At 37.8% G+C, this 17,098-nt stretch overlaps 1 protein-coding gene across 1 annotated transcript in view; it reads left to right on the top strand.

Annotated features, from left to right (window-relative positions):
• rbms1a (RNA binding motif, single stranded interacting protein 1a) overlaps positions 1-16,689 on the top strand; it is a 31,635-nt gene extending 14,946 nt beyond the window's left edge. The window contains exons 5-14 of the mRNA XM_041789624.1: positions 409-566; positions 2,156-2,235; positions 2,324-2,424; positions 4,669-4,718; positions 4,790-4,880; positions 11,308-11,358; positions 12,214-12,315; positions 13,658-13,726; positions 13,941-14,015; positions 14,633-16,689. Of these exons, the coding sequence (XP_041645558.1) occupies positions 409-566; positions 2,156-2,235; positions 2,324-2,424; positions 4,669-4,718; positions 4,790-4,880; positions 11,308-11,358; positions 12,214-12,315; positions 13,658-13,726; positions 13,941-14,009 (771 nt within the window). The 3' untranslated portion in view covers positions 14,010-14,015; positions 14,633-16,689. The remainder of the gene's footprint in view (positions 1-408; positions 567-2,155; positions 2,236-2,323; positions 2,425-4,668; positions 4,719-4,789; positions 4,881-11,307; positions 11,359-12,213; positions 12,316-13,657; positions 13,727-13,940; positions 14,016-14,632) is intronic.
• Positions 16,690-17,098: the final 409 nt, after the last annotated feature.

Genomic DNA, 17,098 nt, shown 5'->3' with positions numbered 1-17,098 from the left:
TTCATTTACTTTAAGTACAGGGAATTAGTCCTTATTTATTGATGTATGATGATCAAAGTAGTTAAAAAAGAAAAAGTTACAAAAGTTTAATGTCAAAGAATAAAATTCATCAATAAATATGTTAAATGTATGACTTTGAAATTAGAAAATAATGAGAGCTGTTGAATTTATTCAGCAAATGTTCACATGATAAAGACTACATACTGAATGTGTCACGATTAAAGATTAAAACTAAACAATGTGCCTAATGCAATATAATGATTCAGTTGTGACAAATTCAGATAAATATAACACTTAGCAGATTTTGCATGATTGCTCTTCTCTCTCTCCAAACTCAAATACAAAAATACTAATGATCACATGGCATTCGTTACACTGTATCTTCTCTGTCTTTTCTAATGTGAGCAGCAACAGGAACAAGACCCCACAAATCTGTACATCTCTAACCTGCCTCTGTCTGTGGACGAGAAGGAGCTGGAGAACATGCTGCAGCCCTTCGGCCAGGTTGTCTCCACGCGGATCCTCAGAGACTACAGTGGAAACAGCCGAGGAGTTGGCTTTGCTAGGTCAGTCAGAGAAGATACATAAAAACTCAAAACTTCTCTTTCTGTATGTCTGTTCCACCTGTAGCCGACTGTATGTCTGCCTTTAAATGTGTCGACTCTCAACATTCAACAGTCTATCTAGTTTAGAGTCTGTTGCCTGTCTCTCTGCATTAAAGAGCTGTAAATGTTTTTACTTCTGTTAGTACAGAAGTAAAAACATTTACAGCTCTTTAATATGCTCACAGTCTTAAAAGTAACTGGGCAGAAGAATACAGTATCATGCAAAGACTGTGCATAAAAGGCTACTGTTTCCCTCATTGGAACGGCAGCACAGCTGATTCAATGAAAACACAAGCATCAAATCACATTTCACCATGATGTTATTCTTGTCCCTTTCATCCAAACACTGAACATTAGGGAGATAATTTTCCAGTGCAGAGCTCTGCTGTCTCACTCACTTAATATGTTAGAAGCCACGACACGTAGCTATGTATCAACATGTTAACTCATAGGAGAGAAACAGAAACAGTGCAGAGGCTTCAGTGAGGTGTTTTGTGGCAGAGAAAGGAAAATAGGAGTTTTTTCCTCTTAACCAGTAACAGATTACTTTTATGAAAGAAAGGATTGAATAATGAATTACTTTAATTGCAAAACCATTACGTTAGTTACTTGTTACAACAAAAAAGTAATCTGAGTACTCTCATGGATTACTTTGTATTCATTACCCCCTACACTACCTAAGCTACATGGTAAAATTTTATTCATTTATTTCTTTAAATGATAAAATAAAATGACTGCACGTTAAATGCAATTTCATGAAACTACAGCGTCAGTCGAACTTGTGTCTTAAGCTAGACTCAAGTTATTTCAGATGTGCCCTGTGTTTGTTCAAGACCTGCCTCTGTGTGCACTGCTGTCAGTCTGTTTGTAGTATCAGACAGTGAATCATAAGAAAAATGGAGGTTGTGTTTGTGTTTAGTCTTTTCTTTGACTTTTGAGATCCGCCCATGATCTTTGAAGTGTTTTTCACATTGAATCTGAAATTGTTGTACAGCCCTTATTGTTTTGAAGGGAAACCAAAATAAACAAATAGAAAATCTATTTATGAGTTCCTGCTGCCACTCATACTTAACCCCACACATTATGCCGGACCAATTTCCAGACTTGTCCTGGTGCGGCCAAGTCTAGAAATTGGCCTGGTAGCTTTAGAGCTGCCAGGTGACTTCCTGAATACTGCTGAGGCTGCCTTTAACAAGGCTCTGAACCCCCAGCTGCTCTGGCCTTTGCTGCAGCAGCCCCTCAGTCTGATATCTCTGTATTAGAGCATGCCGTGGGATCCTGTGCATTTGTGCATTATGTCCAATAACAGATTGGAAAAATTGAACTTCCTCTTGAAGTATCATTGAAGTATAGCTCATATCTCTTATTTTTCATAAAGTTATTTGAATTGTTATTTTACTCACATGAAACTAAAGTTAAAACGAGGAGAGGAGTTCAGAATTCCCAACATGTGTCATAACTAACGGCACCACTCTGTGTTTAAGGAAATGCTACTGTATCTCTGTGTGGTAAAATGCTGAGTCATCGCTGTTGTTGGCTCTTTTTCTCAGGATGGACACAACGGAGCAGTGCAATGCTGTCATCTCTCACTTTAATGGAAAGTTTATTAAGATAGCTTCTGGAACTCTGGGTAAGAAAGAGGTGTATCTTTTTGTACATTTTCCCTCCAGTGTTTCATTGTTGAGTGACTTATAAACGTTTTTCTGTTTTGCCCCCAGCTCCCTCTCAGCCTTTGCTGTGTAAGTTTGCAGACAGTCAGAGGAAGAAACATGCTCACAGCGGGTTCATTCCCAATGGACAGACAGGAGATCTCAGACTAGTACGTGTCTGTCTATCATCCTACATGTGATGTAATGTTTTACTCCCTATGTCTCCCTAAGTCAGGAGAATGACTGGACTAAGTTATTATCATTTCATAAAAACACCTTTATCCTGACATTATACATTCATTTAAGCCAGAATCAGATTCCAGGGTGTGCATTTTTAAAAATTACATACTTTCCTAAAAAAAGTGCTCGGAAAAAAAAAGTGTAAATGCTAACTTAAATGTCAACTTAAATTCATCAAAAGTATTTTTAATAAAAATGAGCTCACCCTTAGAATTTTTGTTAAAATACAAAAGAAATGTAAAAGAAATGATGATCTTTTCCCTTAATTTCATAAGTGTAATTATTATTTCCATGTAAGAGTACGTCTGCTAAACTGTGTGCACACATCAGTGAATAACAAACATCATTTAAACTTTAAGGACAACATGTAACTTACTTTGAGATTCTGACCAGAGTAAAGTAAATATGAAAGATGTTTTCCTAAAATAGTAAGCTACAGTGCATTCAGAGAGTATTCAGACCCCATCACTTTTTTTTTTTCATGCTGCAGCCTGATGCTACAGTTGGAAAAAAATACATTTTTTCTGATTAATCTAAATTCAGGATCTGGTCGATAAAGTGAAAACTGAATTTTAGGATTTTTTGCAAATTAATTAAAAAAACAAACAGAAATACCACATTGACATAAACATTCAGACCCGTTTGCAAAAACACTTTGAATTATAGCTCTGGTGTCTCCAATGTCTCTGGATCTCTGCTGACATGTTTCTACACCTTTATTGGCATCCACATGGTAAAATTAATTGACTGGACATGATTTGGAAAGACACATATCCCTCCATAGAAGGCCAGGAGGTCAAAGGATTAATACAGGATCTTGGATTGTGAAGCTTGGCTTTCACATGGAGGTATTTGCAAATCCAAGCAGGCTTTCCTGTATTTTGGAGTGCTGCAGATATTTGTTCCTTCTGGAACTTTGCCCTCTGATATGCATTGCCTTTCCAAAGCATGTCCAATTAATTTATTTTACCACAGGTGACTCCAACCAAGATTAGAAACATCTCAGCCAAAGACTGAGAGAAATAGAAGGCACCTGAGCTAAATTCCAAGTGTATTTGTAAAATTCTGTGTTCACCTTCTCATGATTGGGTACTGGGTGTAAATTAATGAGAATAAAAATGTTTTTTTGACTGTAGCATCAGGCAGCAACATAATAAAAATTAGAAAGTGAAGGGGTCTGAATACTTTCTGAATGCACTGTAAACCTGAAACTAAATGAAATATTGGTAGCATCTAGACTTGCGTTTGTGTCAAGAAATGTAACCTTGCCCTGTAGTGATGACATTTTAAATGAGACAATTTGATGATTGACAAAGTGATTGCTAATTAAAAGTCAGTACATTTACATGCACAGTTAAGTCGAGCCACAGGTATGGCTTACAAATTAAGCAAATTAAATGGAGTACTGTCCTTGTCCTCTTTTATTTGGTTAGTGAGGGAATTACTGACAGGAGTTTTCCACCTCCTCTGCAGTGGATAGTGATGTGATCCCTTCAGTTAGTTACTATGGATCTTTTCCTGTCAACCTTGCTAACAAGTTAACATCAAGTAGCTTGCAAGATAGCAAGTGGAAAGCTGTTTGAATGTTAATTTACAAAAGCAAGGACAAATTTTACAGCTCCATACATTTCATACTGCTCTATGCTTTATTTTGGGACACATGTAATACACCCTATCCCTTCACCTTACATTGATATCTGAGGGCAGACAAAAACGCAACTTCTGCTATGGCTGGTGTTCATGCTTATCAACTCCCAGGTCAAAACTTGTGCAGTCTGGTCTGACTGGGGTGTATACATGCCAGAGTAAATCAATCTTCAGCTGTGTTATCTAGGTGTGTCTAGGTGAGAAGTTAAATTTGGAAGATTTCAGACTTAGATGTTAACATGCATTTAAAAGTCCAGTTTTAGTCAGGCCAACACACAATAAATTGGCATTATTTTAACTGCATGTAAATATACTGAGCCAGGTATCTCCTCTCTTTTCTCCAGTTGTCAGTGCTCTATCCAAAAGCAGAGAATAAAAGTGTGTATTCTTTGTATGGAGAAGGGTAGCTCTAACAGTGGTTATTTTGAATATTAACTGAAGGTCATATTATTTTTTAACTTGTTGTTATGAAACTGTTCAAGGATGCAAATGTATAACTCCACATTATTGTCTATTCCTCATCTTAGGGAGCAATGACTCTTACCTATGACCCCTCCTCAGCAGCTATACAGAATGGGTAAGTTTACAAATTTGGACTGCTGTCAAATCTCTTAAGCTTTATCTTAATGTACTGTCCTTTTTTTCTAGGTACTATCCTTCTCCATATCCAGTAACCAATAGGATAATGACCGTACAGCCAGCCATGTCTCCCTACATGTCTCCAGTATCTGCTTACCAGGTACTGCAAATTATAATGCAAACCAAAACCAACATCTATAACTGAATGTTTTCTCACCTCTTTTTCAGTGCTGCATTTGAGGTTATCGGTGGTTTTCTGCTTGTGTGTGGGTTGTACAGGTGCTATAGCTACATGAACAGTAGTTAAAACAGCCTGCAGACACCTCACACTTCAGCTCCTCAATGTGGCAGTGAAATCTTTAAATTCGTTTTAATGCTCAAAGACTGTGGTCACCCTGAAGCCACATAACACGAAAGTGAACTTAGTGGTTCATACAAGTAAAGCAGGCCAGACTCAGTCATCTTCTCTGAGTAATGCTTTCTCTGAATTGGGGTTTTGCTCACTGCTTCTTGATAATTTCCTCAGATATTTTAATTCATAACACTCTGTGCACCAAAAAAACTTCCGACCACTTGCAAGATCAGTCATATGAAATAAATTTAAATATGTGGATGAATCAGAGGGGTCTTGTTGTGCAGGATTGCATCACACAAAGGAGGTATTGAATATCCTCCTTTTCTAGATGTACTTCAGATGAACCCACATTAGCTCATACAGCCATGTCAAGTAAACAATCAGGTCATATGGGGAGGTCAGTAATCAGCCTGGTGCATTAAAACTCTGGTGCTTTGAATACTTAGTATGAGCTTCCTTGTTAACAATTCATAACCAAATGGCAACCTTTGGTGTGGAAGAATGAGGCCAATGTGGAAGTGCAAAGTACTGCAATTCCTTCAGGCTGCAAGATAAAGCCCAGAAATATTATAATGGCCATTTCTACAGCAGGAATTAACATGTTTACAACCCTGAATTTGGTACCAGTAGCTCATTTATTTACTGGGTCACACTGCACAGGTGTGAAATATTTTCATAACTTATCCATTTGTATTATATTGAGGCTAGTGTTTTGCCTGAATTTGCATAATAAGGTGTTCTGCTGGCTTAAGCTCTGCCTCTGCTTTATCTTTTTACCTTTTTCTAGATTGACTGAATGTCAGATTGAGATAGCATTGTTGCCATTGAATTCATGAACTAAGGATGGGAAATGTATTGAAATTTAGATTTAATTGCAGTATATCCTACTGCAATTTGAACAGGGTTAGAACCCCTTTGATATTGGACATACATTCTGTCTTTCACATTGGCTCTGGGCCAGTCAGAGCAAGAGAACATACAATGCAGAGGGTGTGCCTAACGGAGCTGGACATGTAGCTAACGTCACAATTTGTCGCTTTCACTTGAGCCTGTCTGTGGATTAAAGATGTGAAAGAATCACTGCTGTGGCACTTTGATTGGTATATGGTGCCTTATCAATTTGTAGCAGTTTAGATTTCTTCTTACTGTTTTTTTTTTTTATCTTTTTGACATGTTTGTAAAATTTAAGTGTGGAGTCCAGAACAAGACCTAAAAGTTTATTGACCAGCTCAATTTCTTCTCCCCTGTTACTCTGTGTTTTGCTTATTGTATTGGGCTTTTTGATGGAAAAGCACACAGAGATTGACTTTTTCATGTTAAAAATGAGCCTGTTTTGATTAAGCCGCTTATGTACCCCATTCATATATGATGATAATCTCACAGTTGCCAAATGTAAAAGACTGTATCATCAGCATAGAGCTGACATCCAGCCCTTTGACAACTTTCAGGCAGACTATTAATAGAAACGTAAAAGTCATTTTATCTGTCCAAGAGCAGACTTTTTGAGTCAATCTTCACACATTGCTCTCATGACTGCAAAGAAGAAGCCATCAAATCAAAAGCTTGTTTGGAGAGTTAAAATTCTGACCGCTTTGATAAGAGGATGTTGTGGTCGACAGTGTCAAACACCTTCCTCAGATCAAGGAACACTGCCGCCATAACATTACTCCTGTCCAGTGAACTCTTCACATTTCTACAAAAAAAAAAAAAAGTTGCTGTTTCTGTGGAGTTGCCACACACAGACTTTCTGTACAGCTAAACCACACCCATAGCTACAGCTTCTTTCACCTCAAATGACATTGATTGGTCTGGTCATCTGTGGCCAAGTGTTTCAGCTTTAAGCTTTGCAAGATGGAGCCACCTGATGACAGAGACCAAATCTTGCCACTCCATCTGCTGTGCAAGGTTGGGCTTTATAATGCCTTTTCAGAATTGAATAAGTGACGTCACAGACTATGTCCATGTTTAATATATTGTTTGTTCATATATAATTAAAACATCCAATTTAGGATTATTATTTGATTTGAAGAAGGAGGCAGTGCCTCTCAAGTCCTCCCCTCCAGATGACCTGTTCATTACCAATCTGAACACTCAAGTGTCTAAGGAAGATTGTGGAGTAGTGGATGCTTTCTCAAAGACCCACTTCATCTATAATTTAGTAACACAAACCCATACAAAAGGCACATCCAACTTGACATCTGCTAGGAGGAAGTGAGAGTTTGACTAGTGAGTGAAAGTGGGAGAAAAGGGAATGTTTAGTTCTACAGAATTTGTTGTCTCTTAAAGGGAAGTCTACCCATGTAATGTTGGTTTCTGGACTTTCTGTTCATGCCTCTGTTACTCATTCTAATGTCAAATTTTGCAGCCATTTTCAGCTTGCTTAGACATTTAGTTGTCAAAAGATGATTCCTTTTGCTTTAAGGGTTTGTTGAAAGTGCCTTCAAAAATCTGTGGTTCACAGGTTTGCAAAGAGCTTTCTGTTTGAAATGATTAGAAATGAGAGCTTTACAACTAGAAAGAGAAGCTTTAGAGTTGTTTTGCTCAGCTGATGAAGCCAAAAACTTTGCACCCATTGAAATTATCCCAAATATGGGATGTGTTGGTAAATGGCTAACCTCTGACAGCTCAACAACAGATGTGACATAAATAGCCTATGGATTATGAAATTGTACAGAAATTAGATTCAAATTGTTTAACTCCAAATTAGACAGAGATGCATAAGAAACAAGAGACTGAACTGTGAGGTTTTAAGAGCTTAGAGTTGATGTTAATGGGTGGGGATAATGGGGTAGTGTAAAGCTCTCTCGTGTTATGCAACAGAGGGCGGAAGCAAAAAAGACAGAGATGTGAATACATATTTTTGCCTGTCATGGTCAGCCAATGTCCTTGGGCAGTACAAGTGCCTTAAAGACAGCAGTGGATGAATGGACACAGTCCTAATGTGTGTAGATGTAGCCAAATATAAGATCAAACATGTACATTTTCTGTTTTAATTCTATTTCGGTGCAGTTTTTCCTTTGTCTTTTTCACCAGTGTTTTTAAATCTATTTGCACAACAAGGCTCGGGAGATGTTAAATTGTTGTTTATTTCTCAATGGCAGTAAAACCCTTGAATCTTTAAATGTTAAATCTGTGTATTTCTCATTGAGCACTTACATTTTTGCAGTGTTTAAGTTAGCACAGCAGTGTGCACAGGTTTTTATGGAAAACTAACATCACAGCTGAGGTTGTAGAGAGGTTTGGGCTTATTTCACTAGCGCCTAATTAGACAGAAACCCATAGATTTGATGTTAATGGCTTATGATACTGGGGTGGTTTAAAAGCTTCTTAGTGCCATGTCAATAGAGGGGTAAAGCTAAAAAGATGAAGGCTGCAGATATTTTTTGGCTTGCATGGTTGGCTGAGGTCCTTGAGCAGGATAAGAGGCATTAAACCAGTAAATGAATGTGTGGATGGATGTGTTTTAAATGTGTGTTTGCAGCCAACTATATCTTTAATATAATCTTTACATTTTTATTCTACTCCAGTGAATTGTTTGTCTTCTTTTTATTTATCCATTAATACTAGGGCTGAAAGATATTGTGGGAAAAAAAACGCCATTATCTTTTCTTTCTGCAGTATATTTTGATTTATTTTACATATATAAAAGGAAATTAGACCTGATAAATGCAGTGGCATTTTAGGCACATTAATTGCATTTTAGATGAAACAACTACACTTTTTCCTATTTGGCATGAACAATCTGTATACCTGTGTGTACCAGGATGAGGTGCTACTAACAGCGGCAAAACACTCACTTAAGATCTGCCTTGAATAACTGAGCATCTGCTTAGAGCATCATGCCGGTGTAACTGCCACAGCGACAGCGTCAAACAAACAGACTCTGCATGTGTGATGCTTAGTTCTCTGACTGCTGGCGGTGATATCAGACAGACTTTAGTCACAAAAACAAGAAAACATAGTTTTGGCTCTTATCAAGCAGCACACATGTGGCAACATGACATGCTTCAAGTTAAGTGACAAACATTGCAGGTCCTGCATGTGACTGTTGCCCATGCCCATTTTGCCACTGTGGTTATAAAACAATATATAGTTTAGCCCTTACTATTGCTTTCTCAATGATTTCAAGGCCAGACCAGACTACACACATTGTGGCCTGACTGCACTGTTGCAGCCCGTTATTAACTTTTTGGCTCAAACATGAACATTGGGAATGACAAATCCTCAAGTGTTTCATAACCTAGGTATGTTCAGGATGTCCCAGACCCTTGAGTCAACAAGACAGGCATGTCAGATTTTCTTGCGGCTTCTGTCTGGTGTCCCACCATGACCCGATGCTGACAAACAGGCTAACATTTTCTCTCTAAACAACACCATTCAAGATTTCTTTGAATTATCATTTACCAAAGTTAGAATGTACAGTTCCCCACACCCAATCCTTTAATTTTCCCTGAACGACCTTCTGTACATACAGCAAAGCTAACTGGAATAAATTTCATGACATACAATTTTAACATTCATACCTTAAGTTCTATTTGAAGGATAGCCTGTCCCATACTGTCCTCTCCTCGATAAGGATGAGCCTACAATCCTTTCTTTGTAGTGTTCTTCTTTTCAAATTATAAAAATAACAATTTTTAATATTAACAGTAATAACTTTGTTTATATAGCACCTTTAGAAAAAGATGTTTACAAAGTGCTTTAACAGACAAAGCAGAGGCATGAACTCAGGGATTATTAATAAAATACAGTAAAAATTAAACCAAATAGAGAAGGTCTTGAAAGTAAAGCAAATAATCTGAACAAACCCGAGCAAAAAAGTTAACACAGTAAGATATGATATATGATAAGGGTGGGAGAAAAAAACTGATCTAGCATAGTATGGCAATATTTTGTCTGGTTATATATGGTATTTTCTCATCCACCAAGTATCGATTTTTTTTTTTTTTTTTTTTCAAATTAATTGCTAAAATGAAGCTATCTATGTCTATGATAATGGAAAAATAAAAGCAATTGTTTGTACAACTGTTTTTCCGGTGAGGTTAGCAGAGGTGACAGTCATAGAGCAGGAGAAAGTTAGTAGAACAAACGTGGTAGCACCAGAGGAAGAACATTAGGAATGCAAGCAGGGCACGAATGAGATGGACATGACAAATGAGGTTTGCTTGAACTGCTACATGAAAATAAAATACTGCAGAAATACAACAAACATGAGGGCAAGACTAATGTTAAACAGCGAAACAGTTGAAAAAATGGTATAGGTTGCAATATATCGCAATATATGGTATCGCAAAATGTTTAAAATCACAATAATATTGAATCGTGACCTAAGTATTGTGATAATATCTTATCGTGGGGCCCTTAGTGATTTCCACGCCTAATACATGACTACATTAAAAACTCATGAAACACATGAAAAGACGCATAAAAAGACAACATCACATCATTAGAGATAAAACAAGGATAGGAGGATTAAAAAGAGAAAAAAAAGGAGAGATAGAGCAAGTGAGCAAGTTAAAACAGAGTGTTTAGAGGCAACATGGGGAAAAAAACGCAGATAGAGTAAGTGCAGCTAAATGAATAAAAGAGTGGCAGGTCGTTCCAAAGTTGAGGGGCTCTAACAGCAAACGCCTGGTCTCCTTTAGATTTGAGTATCGACTTTGGAACGACCAGGAACCCCTGGCCCGAGGATCTAATACTGTGTGATGGCTCATATGGGGTCAGCATCTCAGAGATATAATCCACGGCAAGACCTACAAGAGCTTTAAAAGTGATTAAAATCAATTCTACAAGTGACAGGAAGCCAGTGGAGGGAAGCGAGGAAAGGGGGGATGGGATTTTGTGCTACAGTGCGCTTCTATTGTAGCTGTCTTGACCTGCCTCCCCATCAAAACACAAACTTGGGGACAGTTGTGACAGCAGATAATGTCACAAAGAAAACATTTGATGATTAGTCGGGATCACACTTGCATTGTTGCCAGTCTGTCGGCTTGTTTGTTTCATAGACTGAGGTGTTCCTGCCATAACACAGTTTTTTTGATCACGTCTCTCAGGGAGATGCTTTACTGTTTTATTGCTGTTACGCAGTGGAAATAAAGATTGTTATTTTTACACCTTGACTTCACATCTGTATTAAAAACATTACTTTCTGCACTACTAAGTTTAACTTGAAATAGAGATAATAATTCAGGACATGACAATAACTTTCTCCTTGATCTGCCTCTCTTTTCAGGTCCAGAGTCATTCTTGGGTGGCACATCAACCATATATCATGCAGCACCCGGTAAGAGAACAACAGTATTTTCTTTTTTTTTTTTGTATGCTGATTCACCACCTCCTGGTACAGGAAATGGGTGTGTGGCGCAGCTAAAGCTTTGAGCTCACAGTAACTCTTAGTGTGGCTCTCTGCTGACACAATCAAACCAAAAAAACTTCCCCAAATGTCGACGAGGCCCAGAGCTGAGGCGACTTCTGGGAAAAGGTTCTGTGTATTTACATCTTGTAAGTGTGTGTGCGTGTGTGTGTGTGTTTGAAAGAGAAATGGAACAACTAAAAGACTTTCAGTCACTGCCCCCTCCCTCCCTCTCTGTGGATCCAGCAGGAAATGCCTGAAGCAGAGACAGTCTTGTGACTCTTTGACTCTTCCAACAGATGGTTTCCAGTGGAACAAGTGTCTCTGCTGATCTGCCCCCTCCCCCACTTTTTACTAGGAAATGGTTTATTCCCTGAAGGCGTCATGTTTAAAGGAATATGCCTGGCCTGAAAACTGCAAAGAGCTGGCAACGTCACACCTTCCACATATTTTAATCCCATTAATATAACCCAGAGGCTAATAATAATTTGTGTATACTTTAAAGTTATGAATTAATGCCAAATACATGCTAAAGAAGTGTCAGTAAAAAAAATATTAAAACCTCAAAACTTCAAATTAGCCTTTTTTAATAAACTGATTGCTCAGATTTAAAACGATACATCAATTTTAACCAATAAACCACACGATATTTATTCTCAATTCTCCTAGGCAGGGCTTTTGCAGCCTTTATGAGTTATTTTCTATGTGGTATTTTATATTGTATATGCTGTTGTGTTATAATCATGTGACATATGGTGAAATAAACCCATCTGCCTTGTATTCCAGGCGGCTGTGATGTCTCCCTCTGTGGATCCCTCCATGTCACTGCACCCTACAGCCATGATTACTCAGCAGATGGGTCAGCTGTCTCTGGGAAACAGTGGAGCGGTGAGTGGGATTCTGGGATACCCTGCATCACACATATAACGCATGTTCAAATTAGAGTTTGTTTAAATAAACATTAATCACAAATGTTATACATGTAGTGTCATGATATTGAAAAATGAATTTGATAATATGAACCGGAACGACTTCAATTTGGAACATCTGAACTGATGTCTCTGGATTAGTAGTAATTGTTTCCCAATCAGATTTGATTTACTTCAGTCTTGCTAGGCATCAATTTCTTTTGGTCTGCTGAGTTTTGGTACACACCTAAATTTAGATCATGTGATGCAAACATCATTAAACAATCTGATATGAAGCATATTTGGCAAAAAGTCAAGGTCTCTTTGGTCACAGTTACAGTTAAATTGATCTGAATTAGCAACAGCGACAGACATGTCTGTTGTTTTTTCTGTTTTACTGCATTTTAACTAATGATTTCAAGGTCTCCATATCTAAATAAAATCCTCCCTTTCTAATAATTTGTTTCATAAAAATGATTTGAAAGGGCATTGTGCATTTGTATTTGAGTTTTTTATAATGCAGATCAGGTTTTTAAATTTGAAAGCAATGCTAGATGCCTCAAAGGTGAAAGTGGACTGAGCTCTTATATACAGTCATGTGCCTAAGTTTTAGGCATGTAGGGTTTTAAGGAATCATCATGGACCCATTGTGCCACAAAGTAGGACTGGAGAGGAGAGGGAGGGTAGCCAGAGTCAAGCTCGCTGGCATCTCTTGTATCCGAGCCTTTTCATACCTGCTAATATGACTGTAGACCGCCAGTGGTTTTAGGCCCTTGGGACGTCAACATCACAACCAGGGGCTTGTGGAAACCCTAACTACACACCCGGATGGCACCCTAGGCTGTGCTTACTTGCCACATCCATCCCTTACTCTACTCTAAAGGTGTAAACCTGGTAATTTTTTCAACAAACCTTTTCCAGTGCCCCTGGTAATATGAAATCCAGAGCATTACCTGGGTTGTATTGATCCTCCTTCCTGCCTGATGGCACCTTCAGGCAGCTTACTCACCACATCTAGGCCTTACTGCAGCTTCAATTTTTGTCCCAACAATGCCTAAAACATATGCATGGTTCTGTTTGTTTGACCTAATTAATTATCATGGTGACATGGTTTTACTCCATAGATGCCCTTTAACTTGAAAATTCTCTTCCTTATTCCTTGTTTTCCTTTTCATGTCATAAGCATGTATAATGTTGTAGATTTCCCTCTAAAGTACTTTGGATCAGATCACTTGTGTATTAAGCACCATATCAATAGAAAAGTACATGGTAAGAAAAATGTAACAGTGTATGATTTAGATGTGTATTTTCTTCCATTGCAGTATATTTCAGCCAACCCCGCTGTCCAGGGAGCGTACATGCCTCAGTATCCTCCCATGCAGGCACCACCTGTAAGTTTCATAGCATGAGCACACTCATCGATCCTTTAAATGTGATATGTCTATAGTATCTGTTTTTACTTAGTTCAATCAACTTTCATTCATAAAGCCTGCAGTTGTTTTTGAAGCATTGGACCTCTGAAACTATCAATTATCTTAGCAGTGCAAACACGGTGAACATAGTGATTATCTCCCTCTAAATGCGAGATGCTGCTCTGCTTTTCAGGAAAATGGCACGCCGCAGCAAGTGGATTCATCCAACAACTCGTCTCCTTACAGTCAGCTCAGCAAGTAATCACAGGTATGCTTCAGTTTCTCACTGTTAACTGTGTTATTTATGCACCAGAAAAGTCTTCATTTCAGTAGGAATACAGCAACATTGAAATCATTATGGTACCATGTTCTGATTAAGCTCCAAGGGAATAGGCTGTAATTTTGGGGGTTTGTGGATTATTGAATCTATTTCTGTTTCTTTTAGGTTTTATTGATCAGTGAGAAACCAAGAGTTGGAAGAATATAATAAGCATGTAGTAACAGCTGTTTTTATTGATCTAACTCTTTGTCCAGTTTTTTAAAAATGAAACCCAAATCGTTGGAAAACCAAAGAAGTCATAAAGTAGTGGCTCTATGAGCCAAATCCGACAGCAAAATTAAAAATCAGTTGCCTTAACATTCAATCTCTTTGGCGATCATTGGAAAACCCAGAATTAGCATGCGCTTAAAGAAACTTCTTCATCAATTAAATGTGAAAATGTTATACTGTCTACCTTGAAACACAGTTAATACTGTACAGTGAAGGTTGAACATTGAGGTTCAACATGTTTTGACACTTAGGGGAACTAGCACTACACTATTAATGATTTATTTTTTGTAAAGTTTTTGTATCAACGCTTCTACGGTCTGTGTCTTTTATTTTAGGCTTTTTACTGCTTCGTAAGCCTGAGGGCAGGTGTGAAGTTGCTGATGACATCATCATGATGACAGTCACCGCCTTTTCTGATTGGACCAGATCTATGAACTTTTTTTGCACAGCCCTGACATTTGTGGTGGAAAATGTGGACAGTGTAAATGGACTCAAGCAGTTGGCTGATCACAGAAAAACAAAAGAAAAACAAGATTTATTTTGATAAGAAACCACATGCTCTTTTTTTTCTCCTTTTTCAAGGATTCTCAAACAAAAAGCCAGAGGACACCCCCACCCTTCACCTCCCAAACCCCACGCCCCCAGTATGATGTGATATTAAAATGCATGAGGACCCCCTCTCCCCTTACAGTTTCTTTGATTTTGTAGTTCCTTTATTTGTGATGTATGAAAAACCTTGCAAAACCTTGTTTGCACTGAGGTTTAAAGATTCAGAAAACTTCATTTTTGGTTTTCAAAGTTGCCGTACAATAGCTTAAAAAATTAATTCATGTACAACTGCACTCTACAGATGACACATGACCATTTCATTAGGATTAATGAATTTATCATTGGAAAACGGTGCCTTCCTTACGTCACATAAAACATTCTGCAACATGTTTTCATTGAACTTGATCAGGAGTCATATTTCTATCTGGCTGATCAAATGCGTGAGTGAAATCATGAGATTTCCATCGGGTGTTTGGCTATCCAAGTCTTCTGGTAGCAATAAAGACAATGAGAGTCCCACGGCAATACTGAGAAAAAAGAACGGCGACAAACTCAAAGCAAGGTAAATCCTTATTTTCTCTCTTTCCTTTTTTAAACTTCAAGGTGTGAAATTGAAAATAGAGCCGTACTTTTATGAAATTACAAGTTTTACACCCAATGTACATCTTTTAGGAGGGTTTTTTTCTCTTGTGGTCGGTGTGACCAGTGATCTACCTCATGGTTCTGCTGGAGTCTACTGGTGTTTGTTGTGGGGTTTGCAGGTAAAGCCCCTTTTTTTTCACCACAGTGGACGAAGTAGAACAAAAAAAAAGCCAAGCTCAGGAGCTGGCTAAATAGGACTTCTGCCGTTTGTCTCCAACATGCAGCGTCTCTCTTCCTGATCTGCAAAGACACATTGTACTCTGCTTTACCTTTATTTGTCATTATGTTCCGGTGTTTCTTTTTCTCCACATGATGAGTGTTGTTCAGTTTATAGGATCAATTTTAGACATTCTGACTATTAGCTTCTCCTTGAAATAGTTGGTTTATAAACAAATAATTACAGGCTACATGTGTTTATTTGGTGCATTCTTCTGCCTTTGCCCTTTAGACAGATTGTAGATGACAACACTTTTCCTACCCATTTCTTTTTTTTTCTATTAAAAAAAGACTAAAAGTCACTATGTTGGGTTACAATGCTACTGTAAATCTCTCCAAAAGCAATGCAAAAAGTTGGTTATGTGGTTGTAAAGTGGCTTTATGGTGAGATGAGTGGAAAATTTAGACTTTATAGTAACTCCTGCAATATAAATACAACAATCATGAATGAAGTACTTCAGTAACTGCAGTATTTCATCAGATTTGGAAAGATTCTGGAAAGTTGAAGTCACAAGTCTCTCAGCATGTGCTTCAGGAGTTGGCAGTCCAGAGTAAGATTTGTATATTATAAACCTTCAGGGCCAAAAGTGAAAAATAAGTGAGTTCTATTGTTTGATTTGCAATTTTATCTTTAATTTGACAATTTCAAATGTAACGACTGAATATGTGAGACAACAGAAATGGTCAAAGCTGTATGGTCACAGTGCTTTTCCCAGTTTAAAGTACTGTTGCAGTAAATGCTTAATACAGGAAAATACAAGAAGCACCAGTAATCATGTTTTTACTGGGTGTACTTTCACATTCTGAACATATTCTGCCGGGGGGGGGGAAAGATTATAAAAAAAAAGAAAAACTCTTGTACATGTTATCCTCATTGCTTCCCCTTTCACCTTCAACTGATTCTCAAACAATCTTCTCCTTGCTCTCTCTCCTTTGAAAACATTGGAATAAAAAACAGCGCTGAATAAAAGGCTCTTCTTTCTCACATCAGACTCCTGTCTCTTTAATTGACTTTGTCGGTTCCAACATTTTTTCATCTCTTGCACATTTGCAGCACTGTGTTTTCAATGGTGCTTTCAAAAATTTCAAGTAAGTCTGATTAATTAATAATCTAAAAAATCTTATCTCACAAAAGTCCACATAAGCCTAATGTAAATGTAATGTAATAAAAACATATGACAAATTTTTTCTGTTCTCTTAGTTTTCTTCTTTTTTATCCATCCTAAAATCGACTTGTACATCTGCCCTACATCACACGTCTTTTCTGTAGGTTTCCATCCACAGTCCAAAAACACTCAATTGGTGACTCTAAATTCACCGTAAGTGTGAGGATGGCTGCTTGTTTGCTTCCACATGTCAGCTCTGTAACTGACTGGTGACCAGTCCAGGGGGTA

The sequence above is a fragment of the Cheilinus undulatus genome, linkage group 1 (assembly GCF_018320785.1).
Source record: "Cheilinus undulatus linkage group 1, ASM1832078v1, whole genome shotgun sequence".
NCBI classification, from domain to species: domain Eukaryota; kingdom Metazoa; phylum Chordata; class Actinopteri; order Labriformes; family Labridae; genus Cheilinus; species Cheilinus undulatus.
Note: the sequence above shows the minus strand (reverse complement) of the source record. Positions and strands in the feature narration are given on the sequence as shown.